This window comes from Podarcis liolepis (assembly GCF_965112155.1).
Source record: "Podarcis liolepis genome assembly, chromosome: 3".
NCBI lineage: Eukaryota > Metazoa > Chordata > Lepidosauria > Squamata > Lacertidae > Podarcis > Podarcis liolepis.
Window position 1 is genome coordinate 2,600,941 of NC_139557.1, and position 21,419 is coordinate 2,622,359.

Consider the following 21,419-nt stretch of genomic DNA (forward strand, 5'->3'; position numbering starts at 1 on the left):
GGGATTCTCCCAATTTGATTAAGGTAGCTAGACAAACCTGGTTAATTCTCACACAGTGATATATACAAAAGGGAGAGTATAAAATGTTTATATAACCTTTCCTTAAGAGAGCTTAAATAATTAAATTTAATTCATTACATCACAACAACCCTTGTTTGTACTGATTTTGCCCTTGGTCTCTGTCGTTAGCTACCACCAACCATGTTATCCTCCTGGGTGAGGGCACTGTGTTACATGGCTGAGTTCAGACAGTAGTATCGGGAGAATGATTTTCAGCCTCTTGGCAGCTAGTACCACAGAGAACTATTTAATTCCCAATGCTGTTTAATATCAATAGGGAGACCTGAGACTAGTCATTAGGCGATTGGGGCAAGGTGCCATCAATATGCTGGTGACAATATGCTCCCTGCAAGGCCCTTTCCACCTGGGGGGGGGGGCAGGCTCACCCTGCCCTACCTCAGCGACTCCTGGGAGACCAGAGGGACACTTACCAGCTGTGGGCGCTGAAGAGCCCACACGCACTGGAACAACTCTGGGGTTGGGGCAAATGTCAAAAATGCTTTTAAATGTTTTTACATAAATGGTGGTTTTAGATTTTGGTTTATGGTTTGGTTTTTGTTCTGTTGGAGGTGGGATTAGCACTTAGTTGGGGCTGGGGATTAGTTTAATGTTTAATATAACTGTGATTTTTTAAAATTAGTTTCCATTGTTTTATATGGTTTGAATTTGGTTCTTAAGGGGAGAGGGTCAGGGAAAATGGCTGGGCCAGGTTCCACGGGGGGCGGGGGGGGGGATGCACTGGGACAGCTGATCTCAGTGAGAAGGAGTTATGCTAAGACCAGACCATGTCATTACCAAGGAGGCAGGCTTAGTCATTGTTTGAAGACTATCCCTGCCTCCGGGTTTGGTCTTGACCGGATGGATACTGGAATCAACAAGAGAGACCCACATGACCTGAAGGTGCTGCTGTGCAATGTCAGGTCAACGATTCATAAGACCACTGCCATCTATGAATTGATTGTGGATAGAGGACTTGACCTGGCATGCGTGACAGAGACTTGGTTGGATGAAGCAGATAGGCCTGTCCTTGCCGCTGCTTGTCCACCAGGTTTCTTGTATGCACAGCAACCCAGGTCATATTGGCGGGGGGGGGGGGGTTTGCAGTGATTTTTTAGGATGTCCCTAGTTTATACCAGGCGTCCTATTGGGAAGACCCAGTTCTCTGAGTGCATGTTCTGGAAGTTGGGCCATAAGGGCAGTACAAGATTCCTTTTGGTGTACCGACCTCCCTGCCCAAGCTGCTTCAGGTCATGGTGGATGTTCTCCTAGAGATACCTAGGGGATTTTAACATCCATGCCAACATAACCTTACAAGGGGTCGCTCTGGACTTTGTGGAAAGCATGGCCTCTATGGGGCTGTCCCTGAGTAAGTTTGGCCCAACTCATAGTCACAGACATGCCTTAGACCTGGTGTTCACCTCTAGTGACGTGGGTGATCTAACACTAAGTAAAAGCAAAACAAAAGAAGTGCCATGGTCAGATCACTTCCTGGTGCAACTGGACTTCTCCATGACCCTTCCCCTCTGCAGGGAGGTGGGACCAATTCGGATCATCCCCCCCCCCCCCCACTTAATGGATCTAAATGGTTTCCAGAGAGTGGTAGGGGATGTTTTATCCTATGTTGATGGCTTTTCAGCTGATTCCCTGGTGGCCCGCTGGAATGCAGAGTTATCCAGGGCTATCGACTGTCTGGCTCCGAAGCGCCCTCTCCAATTGCATGGAGCCTGGACAGCCCCGTGGTTCCCCAAGAGTTGAGGGCGATGAAACAATTGCTGAGACAGCTAGAGCGCTGGTGACGGAAAACTCATTCTGAATTGGACCGGACACAGGTTAGAGCTCAACGTTGAGCTTACCAAGTGGCGATGACGACGGCGGAGAGGACTTTCTTTACCGCCTCTATTGCATCTTCAGAAAATAGCAGGAGACTCTTTCAGGTGGTTCGCGATCTAATGGAACCACCTTTGCCATCGGGGCCTGGTAAAGATACCAATATCTCCCGCAATGATTTTGCAAAGTTTTTTTGCAGCTAAAGTTGCTCAGATTCGGAAAGACGTAGACTCCACCGTGGGAGCAGGGCCGGGGAGGAAGAGTGCTATAGTCCTGTCTAGTCTTGTTACATGGGATCAATTCCAATCTGTTGCCTCCGAGGATGTGGACAGGCTGCTTGGACAAGTGAAACCGACCACCTGTCTCCTTGCCCATCCTGGCTCATAAAAGCGAGCTGGGAAGGGCTGGCCAATATTTTTAATATTTTGTTGGAAGCTGCCCAGAGTAGCTGGGGAAAACCAGCCAGGTGGGCAGGGTATAATTAATAAATTATTATTATGACACTCAGTTCTATGTTAGTTTGTTTATTAATCCCCCGCAACTGAGGCACTGTAGGTGATTCTTATGTCCAAGAAATTGTACAACTGCCTGCTGTGGGCAGATTTGCATTTCTTCTGAAAGAGCAGATGTGCAGTCTGGGATGGGCTTCTGAATCCAGTACAGTCATTGAAGGCTCAGCTGGCCTTGGTGGCTAGATGCTGCTTTTATCAGCTTTGGCTGGTACGACATCTGCAGCCGTTCCTGGACAAGGATAGTTTGGCTACAACAGTCCAGACATCGTAAACTTCAAGACTGAATTATGTCAGTGCATTCTATGTGGGGCTTCTTTCGTGGCTGATCTGGAAACTGCCAGTTAATAGAGAAGGCTCCAACCTGATTTTTGACAGGAGTAAGAGTCCTATTTGCACAATACGCCTGTGTTCGAAAATCTCACTGGCTGCCAATTTGCTACTGGGCCAAGTTCAAGGTGTTACTCTAGGTAAATAAAGCCCTTGTTTATGTAAGAGCCTTACCCATAAGGCACCCATTTGATAATTCAGACGGCAGAACTGGCACTTTTACAAGTGCCACGTGAAGTCCATTCCACATTGCAAAGCGTCATTCCGTTAAGTGTCACAGAATCTACTCTCTGAAACACCTCCCTATTATACTAGGAACACACTTTCATTGTATTGTTTATGGCACCTATGTAATAAAAACTTTTGTTTGGGCACAGCTACCTAGACATGTAATATTATCTATATATTGGTATATTTTTTATCTACTTTTCAAAATAATATCAGTAGTGTCTTACGAATATTTTATATTGTTTTATGTAAAGCACTTAAGAAATTTTGAGTCAACGCTATATCTCATTAAATAATGAGTTGTGTTTTAAATACAATATTTTTTTGCCCTATAGGACACACTTTTTCCCCTCCAAAAATGAAGGGGAAATGTGTGTGCGTCCTATGGGGCGAATGCAGGCTTTCGCTGAAGAGCGAGAGGGGTTGGTACGCCGCGCCGGGCTCCCAAGGGTTGCGCAGAGCTGCCTCCATTCCGAAGCCTAGGGCGCACTGAAGAGCGCGCACGGGCTTCGCGCAGCTCTCCGCAAGCCTGGGGAGACCGGTGCAGCTCCCTAGGCTTGCAGATAGCAGGCTGTTCTTGGGGCTGGGGTTGGGGGAAGCTCGGGCTTCCCCCGCGCCAGCCCCGTGCCTGGGGGGGAATAATTTTTTTCCTTTATTCTCCCCCCCAAGAAAACTAGGTGCGTCCTATGGGGCGGTGTGCCCTATGGGACGAAAAATACGGTATATAAATAACTTAATTCCATGTTGGTCAATTGTTCTGTATTAAAAAATAATAAATTTATAGTTTTAATGATTTTATTGTACATTGCCTTGATGTTTTTTTATGAGCGAGTGCTTTAGAAATATTCTCATTAATTAAATAAAAATGACAAGATCTTGCTGACAGATATATCTAGATACAGGTTTACATGCATATCCACAGTTCATACAAATTAGGCTTCTATGCAGTTCTATCTAATTGAAAACAGGGGGGCTCCTGGTTGGGTGCATTAATATCCTGATCATGTTGCACATTCTCTTCAGTTAAGCACTTGGAATCATTGACGTGACTCGCACTGGCATCTATGAAGACTGCCAGAGTGCAAAACACTGGTAATACTATTCGTAGAATGAAATAAAGTGCACTGACAAATATCACTCACCCACCATAACCAGCAAGGGATGTGTGACAAAAACACGGCACCCCACCAATAATTTTCAAATGCAGTTTCTTTCTTATTAACTGATTAGGAGTATGGTAACAAACTGAACTGGTGCCCTAGAACATGTCGTAGTATCATCAGCAATATTAAGGGGATCCTCATGGAAGTCTCTTGAAGATTTTAAGAATAGCTGCTATAGAGATGCATTTACAACATTATAATTTCTTATCCTGTCTCTTGGGTTCCTGGAACAGACAGACTCTACAGGAAAGTATATATTTTTTCTACTTCAGATTTCCAACTCTATATTGCTTTTCATGAGTATCTACTCTTATAGCTCCATCTACAGGCTCAACTGAAAATTTTCATTTCCCAAGACCAATTGCAGGGAACTGATTCCACTTAAACAAGGAAATAGTTCAATTAAGCAATCACTAATTTTCTGACTCAACTTTTTGTAACTGAATAAATATTGCCACTACACTGGGTGACATGTCCCTAATATTTTACTTAAGCTGTGTTCATACAGGTAGACTGTTTAGAGAACTGAAAGGGTTATTAGGAAGAACAACCCTCCTTTGTTTTACATGCTATCTAGGGCAGAGCTGCAAAATGCTGCCACTCAGACAGGAGAAAAAGTAGACTTGTACTGGTGTGTCTCTTCCACCATTCTGCCTTGCTCCATTTCTCTCCTTCCCAAGAGTGTAAGGTCCAACATATTCCTCAACTGCCTCACTCACAATTTCATTTCACAGCAGGTGGAAGAAGCATTAAGGGGGTCATCTATCTTGGATCTTGGAACAGGGAGAAACTACTGTATTTGACAAAGTGGAGGTACTGGGAACCTTGGGAAGAAGTGATCGTGTCCTCTTGGGTTTCATTATACACAGGCAAGGGAAAGCTGAGTGTAGTCAGACATGCACTTTAGACTTTTAAAAAGCTGATTCCAAAAGCTGTAAGTACTACTGGGTGTAGTACTATGGCCAGAAATACTCAAAGAGAAGGGAGTCCAAGTGAACTACTGAAGGTACAAATGCAGACAATTCCAATAAGAAAAATGGTAGGCGTCGAAAGAAACCAGTGTGGCAGCATTAGGAGCTTGCAGATGAGCTGAGATTTAAGAAGGCATGTATAAGAAATGAAGAAAGAGTAGCCAACAGATGCAGGGAGAGGGTCAGGCAGTCCAAAGCTCCAAATGAGCTCAGGCTTGCAAGGGTGGTTAAAAATAATAAAAAAGGTTTCCTTGGCTATATTTGTAGCAAGAGGAAGAAGCAGCAAGTAGTAGGTCCTCTGTGTGCAGAGTACAGAGAAATGCTATTATAATCTGTTTGAGCTTGCCGTAGAGGTATTGTATATTCTGTGCATGGTTGCACCTTCAAACCACTCTAGTTCCAGATTTGCTTTATTTTAAAAAATGCACACAATCTGCTTTATGGTGAAGGTTGTGTTTTACATACTTTCATGAAAGCAAGGTAAACAAAAAACCACAAAAGCTGTTTACTCAGCAACATTTAATGTAATTTCCAGTAAAATTTGTGCATCAACGATGGTCAACATATGGTACATTCATTGTATGCAAAATGCATTTCCTACTTAAGAGATTTTAATGGTAGAAATATAGGCTCTTGTGCACTTTGATAAAGACCAATGGTGGCTCTAATTGTACTTGATGAATAAAGTGCTAAAGCCCATTTCATAAAATCAGCTTTTAGCACTATATAGCTGGTTTTGGTGTAATTAAAGCTGAAAGGCTACTATCCTTCTAATGCACAATGCAATACAAGAAGCAAACAGTAATAAATCAAGAAGATTTGGTCAAGTGTGCAAACTACTTTCGAAACATGTTGTGTGATAACTTCATTACTAAGAGCACTCAATAACAGGCACAGATGTACCAACCAAGCAGGTACAGACTGCTGCAGCGGGGCGGGGAAGACAACTGATGGATACAGTAATCGCATTTGATGCTGAATTTAGAGACGACTTTTAGACTCCTCTGTGTTTAGGCCATCTCCCGAAGCATCCTGAGCAGCACCTAGTCATGCACTGGACAGAAACTCCACCGCAGTCTCCTTTTCGTCAGTGAGCTCTTTGGCAGTCAAATCCATCTTCTCACGGGAGAAGTCATTAACAGGAAGGCCTTCGACCAACTTCCATGTTTTATCCTGTGAAAAATGAATTGGTGACTTCTAAAGCCTTTAAACCATAACAAATTTCAACTCCGCAGTGTTACAGGATAAAGGTGTGACAGGGCTATTGATTAGGTCAGCCTTTCCTGCTGACTGGGGATAATGGGAGGTGTCCTCCAAAACAGCAGGAGGGCACCAGCTTGGAGAAGGTTGGATTAGGTATTCACTAGCCTCCGCACAGGAGCTTAAAACAAACTAGACATTAGATATAGGGAATCATAGAGCCACAGACTTGTAATAAACAAGTTGGTCATTCCCAACCAGCGGAGGGGTTTTGGGGAACTTTAAGAATGTATTCTTCACACTTTGCCAAATTAGAACTCCAAGTATTTTTTTGGAGAAAGCTACGTTAAACTGCTATGAAAACAATGTAAGTGTTGCATATGATTTGAATGACCACCCTATGTCTACAGTTACTAAGATACTGTATTCAATATACAGTTTTGAGTTGGGGGGGGCAAACCTTGATGATACCTTTGAAAGATGTGATGAACAATATTTTAAAAACAGGAGATATCCCAGCAACATGGAAAGAAGTATTTATTACTTTGATTCCAAAACAGGATGCAGATTTCTTACAAATTAAAAATTATAAGCAAATCTTGTTGTTAAATAATGACTATAAACTGTTTTCAAGTATTTTAGCAAACAGATTAAAAAGAGTATTAAAAGATATAATACATGAAGACCAAGCTGGCTTTCTTCCTGGTAGTCAGATGAAAGATAACATAAGAAACATAGTTGATATAATTGAATATTTGACGACCAGGAATGATAAGCAAGCAGTGTTAATATTTATGGAGGCTATAAGTGTAAAAAAGCTAAATATGGAAAGAAATTGGGCCACCAATGAAGATTTGGTGATGGAAATAGATAATCAGTGGAAATTAAAATCTTATGAGGAAATTAAAAGTTTAGTAAAAGATTGGTTGCATTATTGTCAAATATATGAAATATTTAAAGAAGATTAAAAAAATAATGGATTTGAGTATATAAAATCCAGGTTTGAATTAGATTTGTTAAGCTCTAAAATTAAAATACTGTCAAAAATGTATAAATTACTTTTAGAATGGCATGTGAAAGATGAAGTTAAATCTGTTATGGTACATTGGGCAAAAGATATTGGTTATAATATACAATTAGAAGATTGGGAAAAACTTTGGAAAGACGGAATAAATTTTACAGCTCGCAGTTCGCTTAAAGAAAATGTAATCAAAATTATGTACAGATGGTATATAACACTGGTGAAGTTAGCAAAAATGTACTGATCAGATAATCAATGTTGGAAATGTAAAGAAAAAGATGGTACCTTCTTTCATATGTGGTGGGTTTTTAAGAAAGTGAAGGCTTTCTAGGAAATGATATACCTGTATAATGAACTTTAAAAATGTTGAAATATACATTTGTAAAAAAACCAGAAGCCTTTTTACTGGGTATTGTAGGCAGAGAAATACATAAGCAATATAAAACACTCTTTTTATATGCAACAACTGCAGCAAGAATATTATTGGCCCCAAAATTGAAACGGGAAGAGATTCCGACGAAAGAAGAGTGGCAGATGAAACTATTGGACTATGCAGATTTGGCGAAATTGACGGGGAAATTTTGGAACCAGCAAGACCAGACCTTTCTGAAAGACTGGAATAAATTTATGCTATATTTGAAAGACAACTGTAAACAACTGACATTGTTAGTAGAGTTACAAAAAGTTTTATAAGGTTAGATGTATCATTTATTACTACAGTTGAACCTCTGTTTACGTGAACTTTGGGATGCGCCCAAGGAACGGATCCCTTCCACAACCGGAGGTACAACTGTAGTATGATTCTTAAATAGTTTATTTAAGATTAGGATTTAAGGGTAATAACCACAATAATAAAATGCAATATTAGAGTATAAATAGGAAAACCATTAGTCGAGGAGGAAGTCTCATGCTGAGATGACCAAGTGGTTTTTATATATGTAAGATGTATGTTTTGCCTAAAAAATATTTGTAAAACTCAATAAAAATTATTTCAACAACAAAAAAAGAGGTGTGGGAGGGAGTTCATCGTTACACAAAGGTGATTGTTCTGTCAGGCCAAGCATTTTAGCTTTCCTAAAATGCCCCTTGCGTGCTGTTCTGAGGGTTCTCCTGACCCGCTCCCCAAAGCCAGTCTTGAGGGGGAATGAGGAGGAGCGAAGGGGAGCCCCATTGCACAAACAGAAACCCTTCACAGTGGCTCCACTTGCAGGACTCATTAGTTAAATCTTGCACTATGTGCTTTAGGGATAGTATCTAAACTGCTGTTGCTGTTTTATAGATTCTTTAATGCGCACAGTAGTGATGTCCACATTGCACTTGTGCTTCTTGAACTTTGCACAGTATCACATTTACTTAACAATTATTTCAGAAACTGCATATTTTTTACATACCTTTATTACAACAGGAAATGAATAGATCAGATCTTCAGGGACACCATATGAATTTCCATCAGAAATAACACCCATGGAAACAAATTCACCCTTTAAATAAGAATACAAATAAATAGTGCAGTACTTTGCCAATTATTTACTTCACATTTGGCATAAGCATATATCGTTCTGAAGGAAGGATCCTGTTACAATTCTTTGCATTCCAGAATATCAACTTGCCATTTTTCTCTTTACACTTATGATCAGTTTTATCACATTTGTGATTTTACCAAGAAATTCATGAAAGCATATATAAGATTATCAGGTGATCAGCTGTATGCCTAATATAAAGGAAGTATATACTAAATTTTAAACAGCTATTATCAAAGCTAACTTCTTCATGGGCTGTTGCAACACTTACCTCTGGAGTGCCAAACCATAGGTCTCTCACATGATCACAGATAGCTTTGGCTGCCGACATTGCACTTGATAGCTTCCTGGCTTTAATAACAGCTGCACCTCGCTGCTGAACAGTCTGTAGTATTGACAGAGGAAAATTACTGGACTATTTGCACCTACTACCATAATTACTCTTTATTATAACGGGTCCAAGACAGAGAGGCTACCAATATTGTCTACATAAGGACAATGAAAAACATTTTAAGCATTTTTACCCAGTTCCTCACCCCAAAAACTCCCAGAGTAGCTTTCAGATAAATAAAACACAAGACATTCCTTGCCTTCAAAGATTACAATCTAGAACACAAAAGAACAGGGAATATACCAACTTCACATGAAGTCTACAGAACAGGCATAGGCACACTCAGCCCTCCAGATGTTTTGGGACTACAATTCCCATCATCCCTGACCACTGGTCTGGTTAGCTAGGGATCACGGGAGTTGTAGTCCTAAAACATCTGGAGGGCCAAGTTTGCCTATGGCTGCAATAGAGCTTTACAAAACTCAGGCGGAATTTAATCAGATTTAGGAATTTAATCAGATCCATGGACATTAACCTTTTATCTTGATATTGTGGCTGGGGTTTTTGTTTGCATCCTGCCACATAACAGTTCTGGAATAATGTATGGGGGGAGTTTTTTCTTCTACCGCATAAAGTAACAACTTATGTGAAAGATCCAGAATAGATTAGGGATGGGTAAGATTTGGTTTTCAACATTATGATCTATCAGCAGCTAAATACCGGTATACACTGATATATCACAATGCCTGAAATGTATCTCGGCTGCTTCTTAGGGGTGGAAGACGCAGCCAAGATACATCGCTCAGCCCCATACAACTCTGACTGCTGCAAGAGCAGTATGGGGGCTTGAAGAGCTGAGGGGTGGGCAGTCCCCGCCCTCTGGCTCACGTGAGCTGGAGGCAAGGGGCTCCCTCAAAAGTGCCTGCCTGCCTTTGCTCAAGAAGCCAGGCAGCGTCTCTTATTTTTTCTTTTAAAAAAGTAAGATAAACAAATTTTAAACAATTCGACATTTCAAATTTAGCAATCAATCATTCCACCTACAAAATTCTCTCCCTTCCTCCATGGTTCCCTCAAAATTTCAATTTGTGCTGCATATTATAGTTACTCTATACCTTCACCTTATCTCACAGTAAAAACAAAAAGTGCACCCCCACTGCTGTTCTCACTCAAATCCTCAAATCTTACTTACCAATTCTACATATTCTATCTATTTCAGCTGTCATTCTTCTTTGGTAGGTATCACCTCATCGCACCATTTTTGTGCGTATATTCGTGCTACCGTGGTTGCGTAAAGAAATAGATTTATACGAGTTTTTTGGATATCTGCTCCAGCTATCCCTAGTAAAAAAAAAGCTTCTGGGTTTTTTTTTTGGGGGGGGGGGATTACCTTGAATATCCTTTTCAACTCATTATAAATCATTTCCCAAAAGTCCTTAGCTACTTTGCACGGCCACCACATTCCCAACAAAGATTAGATGTTGATTTATAAATTTTGGCTAATTTACTTGGTGTTAGGTACCATCTACATATCATTTTCATAAAATTCTCCCTCAAGGTATAACATGCCTAGCCCAATAGCAGATTTAACCATTTCGTCTTGGGTTTCCTATACTAACAATATTTTATACATCCTCGAAATCAGTTTTTCTCTATTTTCTATTGGTTCCCTTTCAGACTGAGAACTTTGGTCATCAAAGCCACACTTTTTATGACATTTGAACATTTCATTCAGTTGGTAGTAATGCAACCAACTCATTACCTGATTTCTAATATCCTCAAACTTTTTCATTTTACATCTTTTTCTGTAAAATGCCGTAAGTCTCTCTATATTGACTACTTCTTTTCCATGTTCAAATTCTTCTGGGAGATTGCTTCCTTAGCTACAATAGCACTGAAATAAAGCGTATGGGGGAATTGTATCTCTATGCAGTGGTCCCACTGGTGTAGGGGCATGCAGTCCTGGGAAAAAGAAAACCCTCTTTGAATTCTGAATTCAGACACTCTGTAATATGACATGTTTTGTTGCTCATCTGGGGTTCTATTTACCTAATTTTAAGACCTGCTAAGGAACAGATGGTTGTTATTATGTCCTCATATGTAAAACCACAGAATTCAAGGTGAGTGTACTTTCTTTTCCCCATGACTATACATGCATAGAGTTTATCTACATGCAAATGTCAGAGCATGGCCACTGTACAAAACCGCTAATGTAGAAGCTGATATTCTGAAATCCTGACTCTGGAACATTTGCTACTCATGTTACGTTGCTGCAATAGACAAGACAAGAAAAAAACGAAATCACCCACATTATTAACTTACAGTAATGAAGTCACCCTTGAGCCAGTTATCATTCTTCACGGCTTCATAAACTCCAATATCTTTTCCTTGCACTTTCACCTTGGCATGATTAACATCTGGATATTGAGTAGAGGAGTGATTCCCCCAGATGATGCAGTTCTTAACATCCTTGGCAGTCACACCAACTTTGATAGCAATCTAGTTTTATTGAGGGTAGGAAGCAGAAAATGCCAAGATCAGATGGTAATTTGAAGCATTTAGATTCCCTACCCCTTTTAAACAAATTATTTCAAAAAACTGGCTTACATAAAGAACAAAAAAGTGTTTTCTATAACTTAGAAGAGAGTTCCTACCTGGGATTTAGCTCTGTTGTGATCCAGACGGGTTAAACAACTGAAATTCTCCTTTGGAATAGATGGAGCAGACTTTGAGGCAATCAGGCAGTTGGTATTTGCTGGATTGCCTACCACAATAACCTGATTGGGAGGCAAGGAAGAAAGTGGACTATTTACTGCAAGTCTGTCAAGTGACCAACCAGCTAAACCACAATTGCAGAGATTTCAGATGTGATTTATAGTTTAGAGATTTTTTTAAAATGCTAAAGCAGTATATAAATTGTGTAAACCAACATTTCACTGATCATGTGGAAATTGAAATCTGATAAATGGCAAATTACTAAACTAGAAACATTTTGTAAACTGGTTAACAAGACAAATGGTACAAAAATGTCTCTCCCCCCCCCTTTTAAAGACTCGGGTAGCTTAAAACTTGGATGCTCGACTTTAATTAAAGAAGTGCCAGCTTCATTTCTGTATTCAAAGTACTTCACATGTTATGATAGAGACTCTCCTCCCTGGAAGAGAGGGGAGTGGTTGTAGACGGGAGCCCAAGCACCGCCCCTAGCAGGGGGCATAGCCCCCTGCCTCCACCTCACCTGGCTGGCGCCCACGCCCCTCGGGAGGCAGCCAACCAGGTGCCTCGGAGGGGGCGTGTTCAGCAGCCTTTTGCTGCGGTGCCAGCCTCTCCCCGGCCTCATTCTTCGCCATCGTCTCATCGCGAGTCACGCACCCTCCACTCCCTTAGAGTTAGGGCTTAGGTCATTGGCCTTGCTATGGACCTTAGGTTGGTCGCCCTGGTTGTCTAGGGGGCCTGGTAGGAGTTTTTCCATTTGGCATTAGGCTTTTTGGTTTTTTCGCCTACCTCGTAGCAATCGTCACAACTTTTGTGGTATTGGTGGGTAGGTTAGGCATTGGAATAATGTGTTGTGGTATGTCGAAGGGCTAGGTGTGGCCATTGCCTATGCCTTCAATTTTTGGGTACTCCGTTAAAGGAATCTGGCGGTCATGTGTTCTGTCCGATGCCTGTTTGGCGGGAGGCCATAGCACGACCCTCGGTGACATCAGGGGGGAGTCTATAGTTGGATTAGCATCAACAGGCTCCACCTACTGGTGAATAAACCCACTTGCTTTAGAGATCCAATGCCTAAGCCAATACCTTTTCCACTGCTGTAATCAATAAAGTTGTGGCCTTTCCATGCCCATTAACCTTATATCATGTGTCCTTGTGTATTCATTCCGCATCGCGGGGGTCGGGTCCTCGAACCACAACAATCCTTTTAACAGCTTAAAGGGTAGACCAGACTTAGTATCCTTATATTATGGACAGAAGTAAGAGAGTGACAATGATGAGATGATATGTAAATCAGCAATCTCTTGAGGCACAGCTCATTCTCTTAGCAACCACATCACACCAGCTGTATTCACCTTAACAGTCTTCTTTGCATACTTGTCCAATGCAGCTCCTTGTGACTTAAAAATTTTCACATTTGCCTTGAGCAGATCTTTGCGTTCCATGCCCTCTTTCCTTGGCATGGAGCCAACTAGGATGGCTATATCAAGGTCTTTAAATGCAACATCTTCTTTGTCAGTTGCAATTACCTCTGTAAGTAGAGAGGAAGAGGGCTGAAAGATGAGTTTATGGTAAAAATATGAGGGGAAACCAGTGCCTTCAGAACTAATCATAACAAGGCTGTGACCAAAATCCCAAAGCATATCAAAAAGTCTGCCACTGCTTCTGCTCAAGTGTCAATTCTCTCTTTTTCTAATGCCTCAACCTAATGCCTTTTCTCTAATGCCTCAACCTATTAATAAAATGTGAAGTGAATTTGCTTCGTGACTTCCATGATCCAAACTGGTCTAAACTTTGTTTAGATTAGTGTTTCTCAAACTTGGCTCTCCAGCTGTTGCTGGACTACAACCCATCATTCATAACCACTGGTCATGCTAGCTAGGTATGATGGGAGTTGTAGTCCAACAGCAGCTGGAAAGCCAAGTTTGAAAGCACTGGTTTAGCTGCAAGCCAAAAGAAAACACAATCCTCCTTTTTCTCCCGTTTTTTTCAAGGTTATTGAAATAATCATTCAGTGGCCACTTTATTAGGTAAGCATAACCAAAGGCAAAAGCTTTCAGCACTGAAATTAACTACATCACACGAATGTACAATCACTGAATCAGTGTGAGGTAGGTTTCTATTAAATTTGACTTTCTTTTAATTGGCACTAGTGGTCAGTAGAGCAAAACGTGCAAGTATACTACCGGACAAGCTTCCCCAGTGCTTTGAAAATTATTTTCTTCCACCACAGACTATACCTCCCATAGTCTGCTTAATGTGTTGGGCTTATACATCTTACATTTAATTCCTCATGCAAGCCAACATCTCTTCAATTTACAGAATGGCAAAATGGTCCTCCTTTGCCCTGACATATATGGCCACTACACTGAACAATGCTGTTAAATCTGGCAGTAATGTGTCTCTCATTTGCCTATATATTTCAAACCTCAGCATCTGCAGACAGAGCACAAACTGAATTTTCTTGTCACCTCTTAGCAGAGGAAGAGCACAGTCTTGCAATTCCATAAGTACGCCATCCAATACAGTCATCATGGGAGTGATATCCAAGAGCACAAGAATAAGCGGCTGTAAAGCAACAACAGTTGTGTCAGTTACTTAGTTTATTTAACATTGATCAGATTACATGTAAGATCCAATTAAATTAGATTCCTTGTCCTGTTTGTACCACCATATTAATGAAGTACAAAATATATTTAAGAATAATTTATAATTTGTCAGAATCTTTCTTACCATTCTATACAATGAATATATATTTAAAAACCCATTTCTGCATAATGGAATCTCGCTTTCCCTCCACAAGATAGTCATTTTAATAACAATTGACAAAAAAGTCAATGAGGCCCTTTTCTTGCACTGGATGTCTGTTAACAACTGCAGAGTTGACCTTTGTGCTCATATGGACTGCTTATGGGTATGCTGTCATTCATTTTATCCATTACCTGATCTGCTCCGAAGACATCACCCTTAGCAATGCCGTAGAGCAGAGAGTAGGCAATCTGTCCAGCAGCACCAGTCACGAGGACTTTGATTGGTTTGGACTGAAAGAGAAAGAATATTTGTAGATTTCCATAAACACGCTTTCTCTTGTTACTGTAGAATGAACTTTCATAAAAATTAGCGTTTGGCAAATAACTTGTCAGGAAGGTTGTTAGGAGGTCTATGATTCAGCTAACCTTCCAACTGTGAACGAACCAGACTGCCAGGAATTCATTATAATTATTCAGCTTGGGACAGCCAAAACACGTTTTAAACTTATAAACAGAACAGAAACGTTAAAAGGACAAATCTCCCATGCAGAATACAGAAACATCAATATTCCGTACCAGCCTAAACATGAGCTATTTTAAAGAGATTTCTCAAAAACTACAGTCTTTTGGAAACACGGCAGTTACATGTAGAAAATGAAAAGCTGAAAGACAATTTTTATTTAAGACCACCATATAACAAGACAAGCGTGAAAAATATACTAGGTAACCTTATACTGTCAGATATATATGAGAATATAAAGTGCCTTGCAACTTTTGGTATCTACAATTAAACATCTGACTTTGGGCAATGACATAGGAAACTGACACATTGTTATAGAGAACATGCATGCACATATTTAATAGATCTTATGGGGAGCAGTTCTCCATATGCTTGTACCCTGCCTTTCTTTCATCATGGAACCCAATGTGGCCATATGTGGTTTCCATTCAGGCACTGGCCAGATCTGCTCTCACACCAAACTCGTGGGGTAAGCTAAGTGTTGTGCTCATTTAAGGAAGGTATTTGAGTCTATTCATTGCTAGCAAAATGATGCAGGCTGCTATTTCAAAGCAGAGAAATTTCAGCTCACTCAAGCAACAGCTCTTAGATTACAATGTTTGAACAAAAGAAATGATGTGGCCTCAAGAAAAACAAAATGCAAGTTTCAACAAGGGGAAAAAAGTCTGCTATTTTATATCTGATGCACTACTTTAACTTAGCAAGACAATGTTTTTCAGGTTTAGTAGGATTTGCAACTTATGTAATGTTGGATGCCAGCTGTTTGAAGTCTGTATTAATTACAATCCCCAAGATCCTCTTCCTAAGTTACTGGTGTTGGCCAGTTTACAGTAACTGGATAAAATAATCATGGTTATTAACAAAAAGAACTGGTTTAAACTAGAGAAATACAAATCCATTTAAATGTGATGATTAATTATGAGTAAAGAACCTATACTAGTGAAAGCAATCATGAAAGACAATGCCATCATACCTGTAAAGGGAAGGAGAAAGTTAAATAGACTTATTAGTACAGTGGTACCTCGGGTTACATACACTTCAAGTTACATACGTTTCAGGTTACAGACTCCACTAACCCAGAAATAGTACCTCGGGTTAAGAACTTTGCTTCAGGATGAGACCAGAAATCGTGCAGCAGTGGCGTGGCGGCAGCAGGAGGCCCCATTAGCTAAAGTGGTGCTTTGGGTTAAGAACAGTTTCAGGTTAAGAACGGACCTCTGGAACGAATTAAGTTCTTAACCTGAGGTACCAGTGTATTAGTTATTAATATTGTTACTAGAATTCTGGCTTCCTTGTATCTTTGGAGAGGCATAATTACCACAGTACCTCAAGGACTGCGTCTCCCCATATTATCTGACCTGGACTCTGCAATCATTCTCTGATGCCCTTCTATGTGTGCCTCCTCCACAAAAGGGTGGCAAGACAGGAATGGGCCTTTTCTGCCGTGGATCCCTGTTTGTGGAATACTCTCCCCAGGAAGGCTCACCTGGTGCCTTCATTATACACCTTTAGAGGCCAGGCAAAAATGTTCCTCTTCAACCAGGCCTTTGGGCTGTGTTATATGAAGTATTCCCAACTCTCAACTGTCACAAGTTCCATGTAACTCCTCCCTGCTGTTTTCAGAAAAGCAACAACTGCCAACATACTTTCAGCACCCTTCCCCATGTGAAGTCATGACTGTAAGCTCAACTTAAAATTGCGTGCAATTAATAATTCTCATAATTCTGCATATAATATTGGATTCTTCACTGAGTGCCAGAGCCTGCAGCTGGGAGTGTAAGGGAGGTGACTTGGCACCACACAAGTTTCCAGAGCCCTTCAGTTTAGACTGGGAGTGAACTGTGGACTCCTTTCATCTCCAACCAGTGGGTATGTAGGTCAGGGCTGTTGGAAGTCCAAAACAACTGGAATGCTCATGCGGGCTACCACAAACCTAGTAGATGCACAAGCATGTTCATCCACCTACAGTTCTTCCACATTTCAACAGATGTGCTGTATTACTAAAAAAAGCTCACAGTGTTATCCGTAAAGATTTAAATGCTTTTTTTTTAAAAAAAGGTAACTTGTATAATTTGTTACTAAGAGTTACTAAGAGTTAATTCTTTATACCACTTCTGGTTTTACTGCAGAATATGTCCTGTGCTCTGACATCATCAGGATTAAATGGTGTGTTGGGGATTATGGGGAGATTGCTGCAATCAACATTCCTGCTTTCATGGGCGTTTTATTAATGGTGCCATTCATTTAGTCTCTAGTAGTTAAAGCAAATCAATATTTTCCCTCCAGGGTTGTGCTACAAGTCAACACTGACAGTTTCTTTATTCCAGATGCTTCTGTGGCATAGCTATACAGCCCCGTCTCTTTATACAATTTTGGTGCCCAATTGCTTGCATCACAGACTGCACTAATTTAACAGCCAGATCCTGTGAGCTTTTATACCTTTACCCCTTAAGACAAAATATTTTTAAAAGCTTCTTAAAAGGTAAAGGTAAAGGGACCCCTGACCATTAGGTCCAGTCGTGGCTGACTCTGGGGTTGCGGCACTCATCTCGCTTTATTGGCCGAGGAAGCTTCCGCGTCATGTGGCCAGTATGACTAAGCCGCTTCTAGCGAACCAGAGCAGCACACAGAAACGCCGTTACCTTCCCACCGGAGCAGTACCTATTTATCTACTTGCACTTTGATGTGCTTTCGAACTGCTAGATTGGCAGGAGCAGGGACTGAGCAATGGGAGCTCACCCCTTCACGGGGATTTGAACCCCCAACCTTCTGATCGGCAAGTCCTAGGCTCTGTGGTTTAACTCACAGCGCCACCCGCGTCCCTAGCACCAAAAGCATTTTTACTCTTACTTGTTACCTAATAAAGTGTTATGAGCTGCAGACCATAAGGAAAATGATGTGTCTTATGGGACACCTATTGCCTCCTCTCAGTGGATGAACAGCTATATGGTCACATACCATAAACCAAATTTTGCAATTGATTTGCACCATCATAACACAGTGAATATAAAGTTGCACCTTAAGTCACTCCTGTCATCGGAAAGCATCAGACTATGGCTATGGCCCCAACAAGAATTTGGAAGTTTGCCTACTTGAAGAGCACCTTGAAAGTCATACAGGGAGACATTCCAGCAATACCAGTAAGTCTCACACTGCTGAAATTGAAGACGATAAATGGGGCATTGTTATTGAGCAAGGCTGGCAGTACTATCTGCAGCTGTCCCCTCAAGTGCTATATACCCTGGTTACTAATGAACAACAGTGACATAAAATTTGAGAAAAATGTTTTCCCTTCCTGCCCCATCACCGCTTCTAAACCGAGCAGAAGAGAAGTTTGGATTTGATATTCCGCTTTATCACTACCCAAAGGAGTCTCAAAGCGGCTCACATTCTCCTTTCCCTTCCTCCCCCACAACAAACACTCTGTGAGGTGAGTGGGGCAGAGAGACTTCAGAGAAGTGTGACTGGCCCAAGGTCACCCAGCAGCTGCATGTGGAGGAGCGGAGACGCAAACCCGGTTCCCCAGATTATGGGTCTACCACTCTTAACCACTACACCACACTGGCACCACAAAGGCTTATGACAGAAAAAAGAACGGAACTGGGCAGAGCTTCTTCTCACACACTCTGCAGAAACAGAGAGCCAAGGCAGTGTGCATCACAAAACCCAAGTACAGTGGTACCTTGGGTTAAGAACTTACCATAATTCGTTCTGGAGGTCTGTTCTTAACCTGAGGTACCACTTTAGCTAATGGAGCCTCCTGCTGCCACCACGCCACCGGAGCATGATTTCTGTTCTCATCCTGAAGCAAAATTCTTAACCTGAGGTACTATTTCTGGGTTAGCGGAGTCTGTAACCTGAAATGTATGTAACCTGAAGCGTATGTAACCCGAGGTACCACTGTACTGAAGCCCAGAAAATGTTTTCATTGCTTGCACTGCAGTTGAAAAATGGGAGAACAGCAGCTATGGGCTTGCTCTGATTTAGCAGGACTTTCATGCATGGTTGAAGATCTGTCACTCCAACTCTCCTTTGTCCTTGCCCCGTGTATTCATAGAACCATAGGATTGTAGAGCTGGAAGGAACCACTATATAAAGCGGTACAGAAATTAAATAAATAAAGTACGTGGGGCTTGAACCCACGACCAAGAGATTTAAGAGTCTCACGTGCAACACACTAATCTACTGAGCATATAACTCAGGCAAAGGGGACCCCTATGTCTCATCCTACACCACGTTCAACCCCCAAACAGTTACCTGAGCCGGTGCTCAAATTATGGGGGCAAATTACGTCAGTAGTGCTGGAAGAAGGGGTTCGTGGGTCTGGTTTTTCCCCATTAAACCCATATGCCCCGGCCCGATTAGTCCACCCCAGTCCCTGGCCAGCCTTTTGAAATAGAGGGACCCCCCCCCGGGTCCCTGCCCCCCGACCCTGCCATTCGAGAACAGAGCCTTCAGGCGCCCGCAGGTGGGAAGTTTCCTCCCCTCATCCTGGCAAGGGACCTCGCGCTGGTTTGACCAGGTCGCCGCTGCCCCTCCGCTGTGCAGAAGGACAAGCGCGGCCGCTGCCTTCGCTGCCCTCCCATTTTACTGCGGGTTAAGGCGGTCCAGGATCTCGTCAGAACCTTCTGCCCACCACCCAACCCAGGAAATAATACGTTCATTCATTTTCAAAGGCTGCGGGGCGCCTCGCGGCACAATCTGATCCCGAGCTCAGCTTCACTGACCATGGCGGCGGCGGAAGAAGCGCTCTCTCTCTCTCTCTCTCTCCCGGCAGGTCACCTTCTCCCGAGGAGCAGCAGTCGGCGGCTACAGCAGAGAAGGCGGGGCTCCGAAAAAGCCACGCCCCACTCTCGCTTTGCCACCTGGAAGTTGTAGTCCGCAGCTCCCCAGACGGCGTGTGGCGCGGAATCAAGGTTGCGGCCCAGGAGAACTACAAGGCCCAGGACGCACCGGAGCCGGCATTTGCCCTCAGTCGTACGTCCGCTGAGGGAAGAGGTGGGCGGAGAGCGGGAGGAGGGAAGACTCGGCTTTCGCCTTGACGTAGAAGTCACGCGCTTCTCTCAAGAGGAAGGTGGGGGGGGCAGTTGGGGCGCATGCGCAGAAGGGCCCTCAAGGCTCGCGATTTGAGGCGTCCGAGAGTTTTGCTTGAAGTTCATGGATTTTAGCTGGTAGCGCGGATTTTAAGTAACAGCTTTCAAACAATTTTCAGACGGCAAACAGTACATTCCCATCAGATATACGAGCCCGGTCTTGGCTGGGGAGGGCGGGGTATAAATAAAAAAATTATTATTATTATTATTATTAATTATTATTATTATTATTATTATTAATGAAGTGCTACTCTGAATTCCAGATGGGGAGAGAGGAAATTATAAACAGTGACGTCCATAGCAAATTAAATGCCAAAAAGGGCAGGCAGTAACAGTTAATGTATATTAACAGTGGGGGCTGCAAAAACAATCAATTATTAACAGCACAAAAAATCTATCTTTGGTGAGGTGGCAGATTCTCCTTTCTTGGAGGTTTTAAGCAGAGGTTGGGTTGCAATCTGTCAATGGATGCTTTAGCTGAGATCCCTGCATTTCAGGGGGTTGGACTAGATGGCCCTCGGGGTCCCTTCCAACTCTACAGTTCTATGATTCTATTATAAAGATACTTTGTTTGGCTTGCCATGGCAGAGCTGCTCATTTCATCAGAGCCATTTCGCACGGAATATTTTGAGGATGAGATGGGAGTAATCATCCTCCCAACCCTGCCAGGACCGGAGGGGAGGGAACTTCACCCACAGATCGCCCAACACCTGCCCCCAATCCAGAAGGCATGAGGGGGCTGGGGACGCTGGGTGGAAAGCACCGTGTGTCTCTTTTGCAACTCTCCAAAGTCGCCGCCATGAGCAAACTCTTGTTTTTTAAGATTAAAATTCAGACTTAATTAACGGGCATGCTCTGAGTGAGCAGAGATAAACTACTAATTGATTCAGCCACTGAGGAGCTAAAGGATTCGAGTGGAAGAGGGGTTATCACAATGGAACTGGTATGTTGGAACAAAAGGGGGTGAGTCTTTCTTGCTTCTTTTTGATATACGTCATATTTGCTATTTTACTTGGCAAATCTCCCTGGAAGGACTGACTACCGATTGATTATGCATGCAAGCGGGATTGGAGAATATTCTAATATTTAAGACTCATTTTGACCTTATTATTAACTTTGTGGGAAAGATTTAGGAAGCTGCAATTAATTCTAACTGATCGTTAAGAATGGAAGATGGGAATTGAGGCTTC

The 21,419-nt window shown here is 42.1% G+C and overlaps 1 protein-coding gene across 1 annotated transcript; it reads right to left on the reverse strand.

Moving 5' to 3' along the window:
- Window positions 1–5,592: 5,592 nt before the first annotated feature.
- On the reverse strand, window positions 5,593–20,133 carry MDH1 (malate dehydrogenase 1). The gene is made up of 9 exons (XM_083495310.1): window positions 19,864–20,133; window positions 14,809–14,907; window positions 14,338–14,434; window positions 13,222–13,397; window positions 11,812–11,934; window positions 11,480–11,656; window positions 9,101–9,214; window positions 8,701–8,790; window positions 5,593–6,261 (listed from the first exon to the last, which is right to left on the reverse strand). The coding sequence occupies exons 1-9, from the start codon at window positions 19,864–19,866 to the stop codon at window positions 6,136–6,138; spliced, it is 1,005 nt and encodes a 334-aa protein (XP_083351436.1). The 5' UTR covers window positions 19,867–20,133; the 3' UTR covers window positions 5,593–6,135.
- Window positions 20,134–21,419: the final 1,286 nt, after the last annotated feature.

Excerpts from the sequence above, each read along its gene's own strand:
- MDH1 (XM_083495310.1), bottom strand. Across the intron at positions 9,215-11,479 it reads TCAAGGGTGACTTCATTACT|ACTGTTCAGCAGCGAGGTGC; the intron begins GTAAGTTAATAA and ends TCAATACTACAG. Across the intron at positions 8,791-9,100 it reads TATGGTTTGGCACTCCAGAG|GGTGAATTTGTTTCCATGGG; the intron begins GTAAGTGTTGCA and ends TCTTATTTAAAG.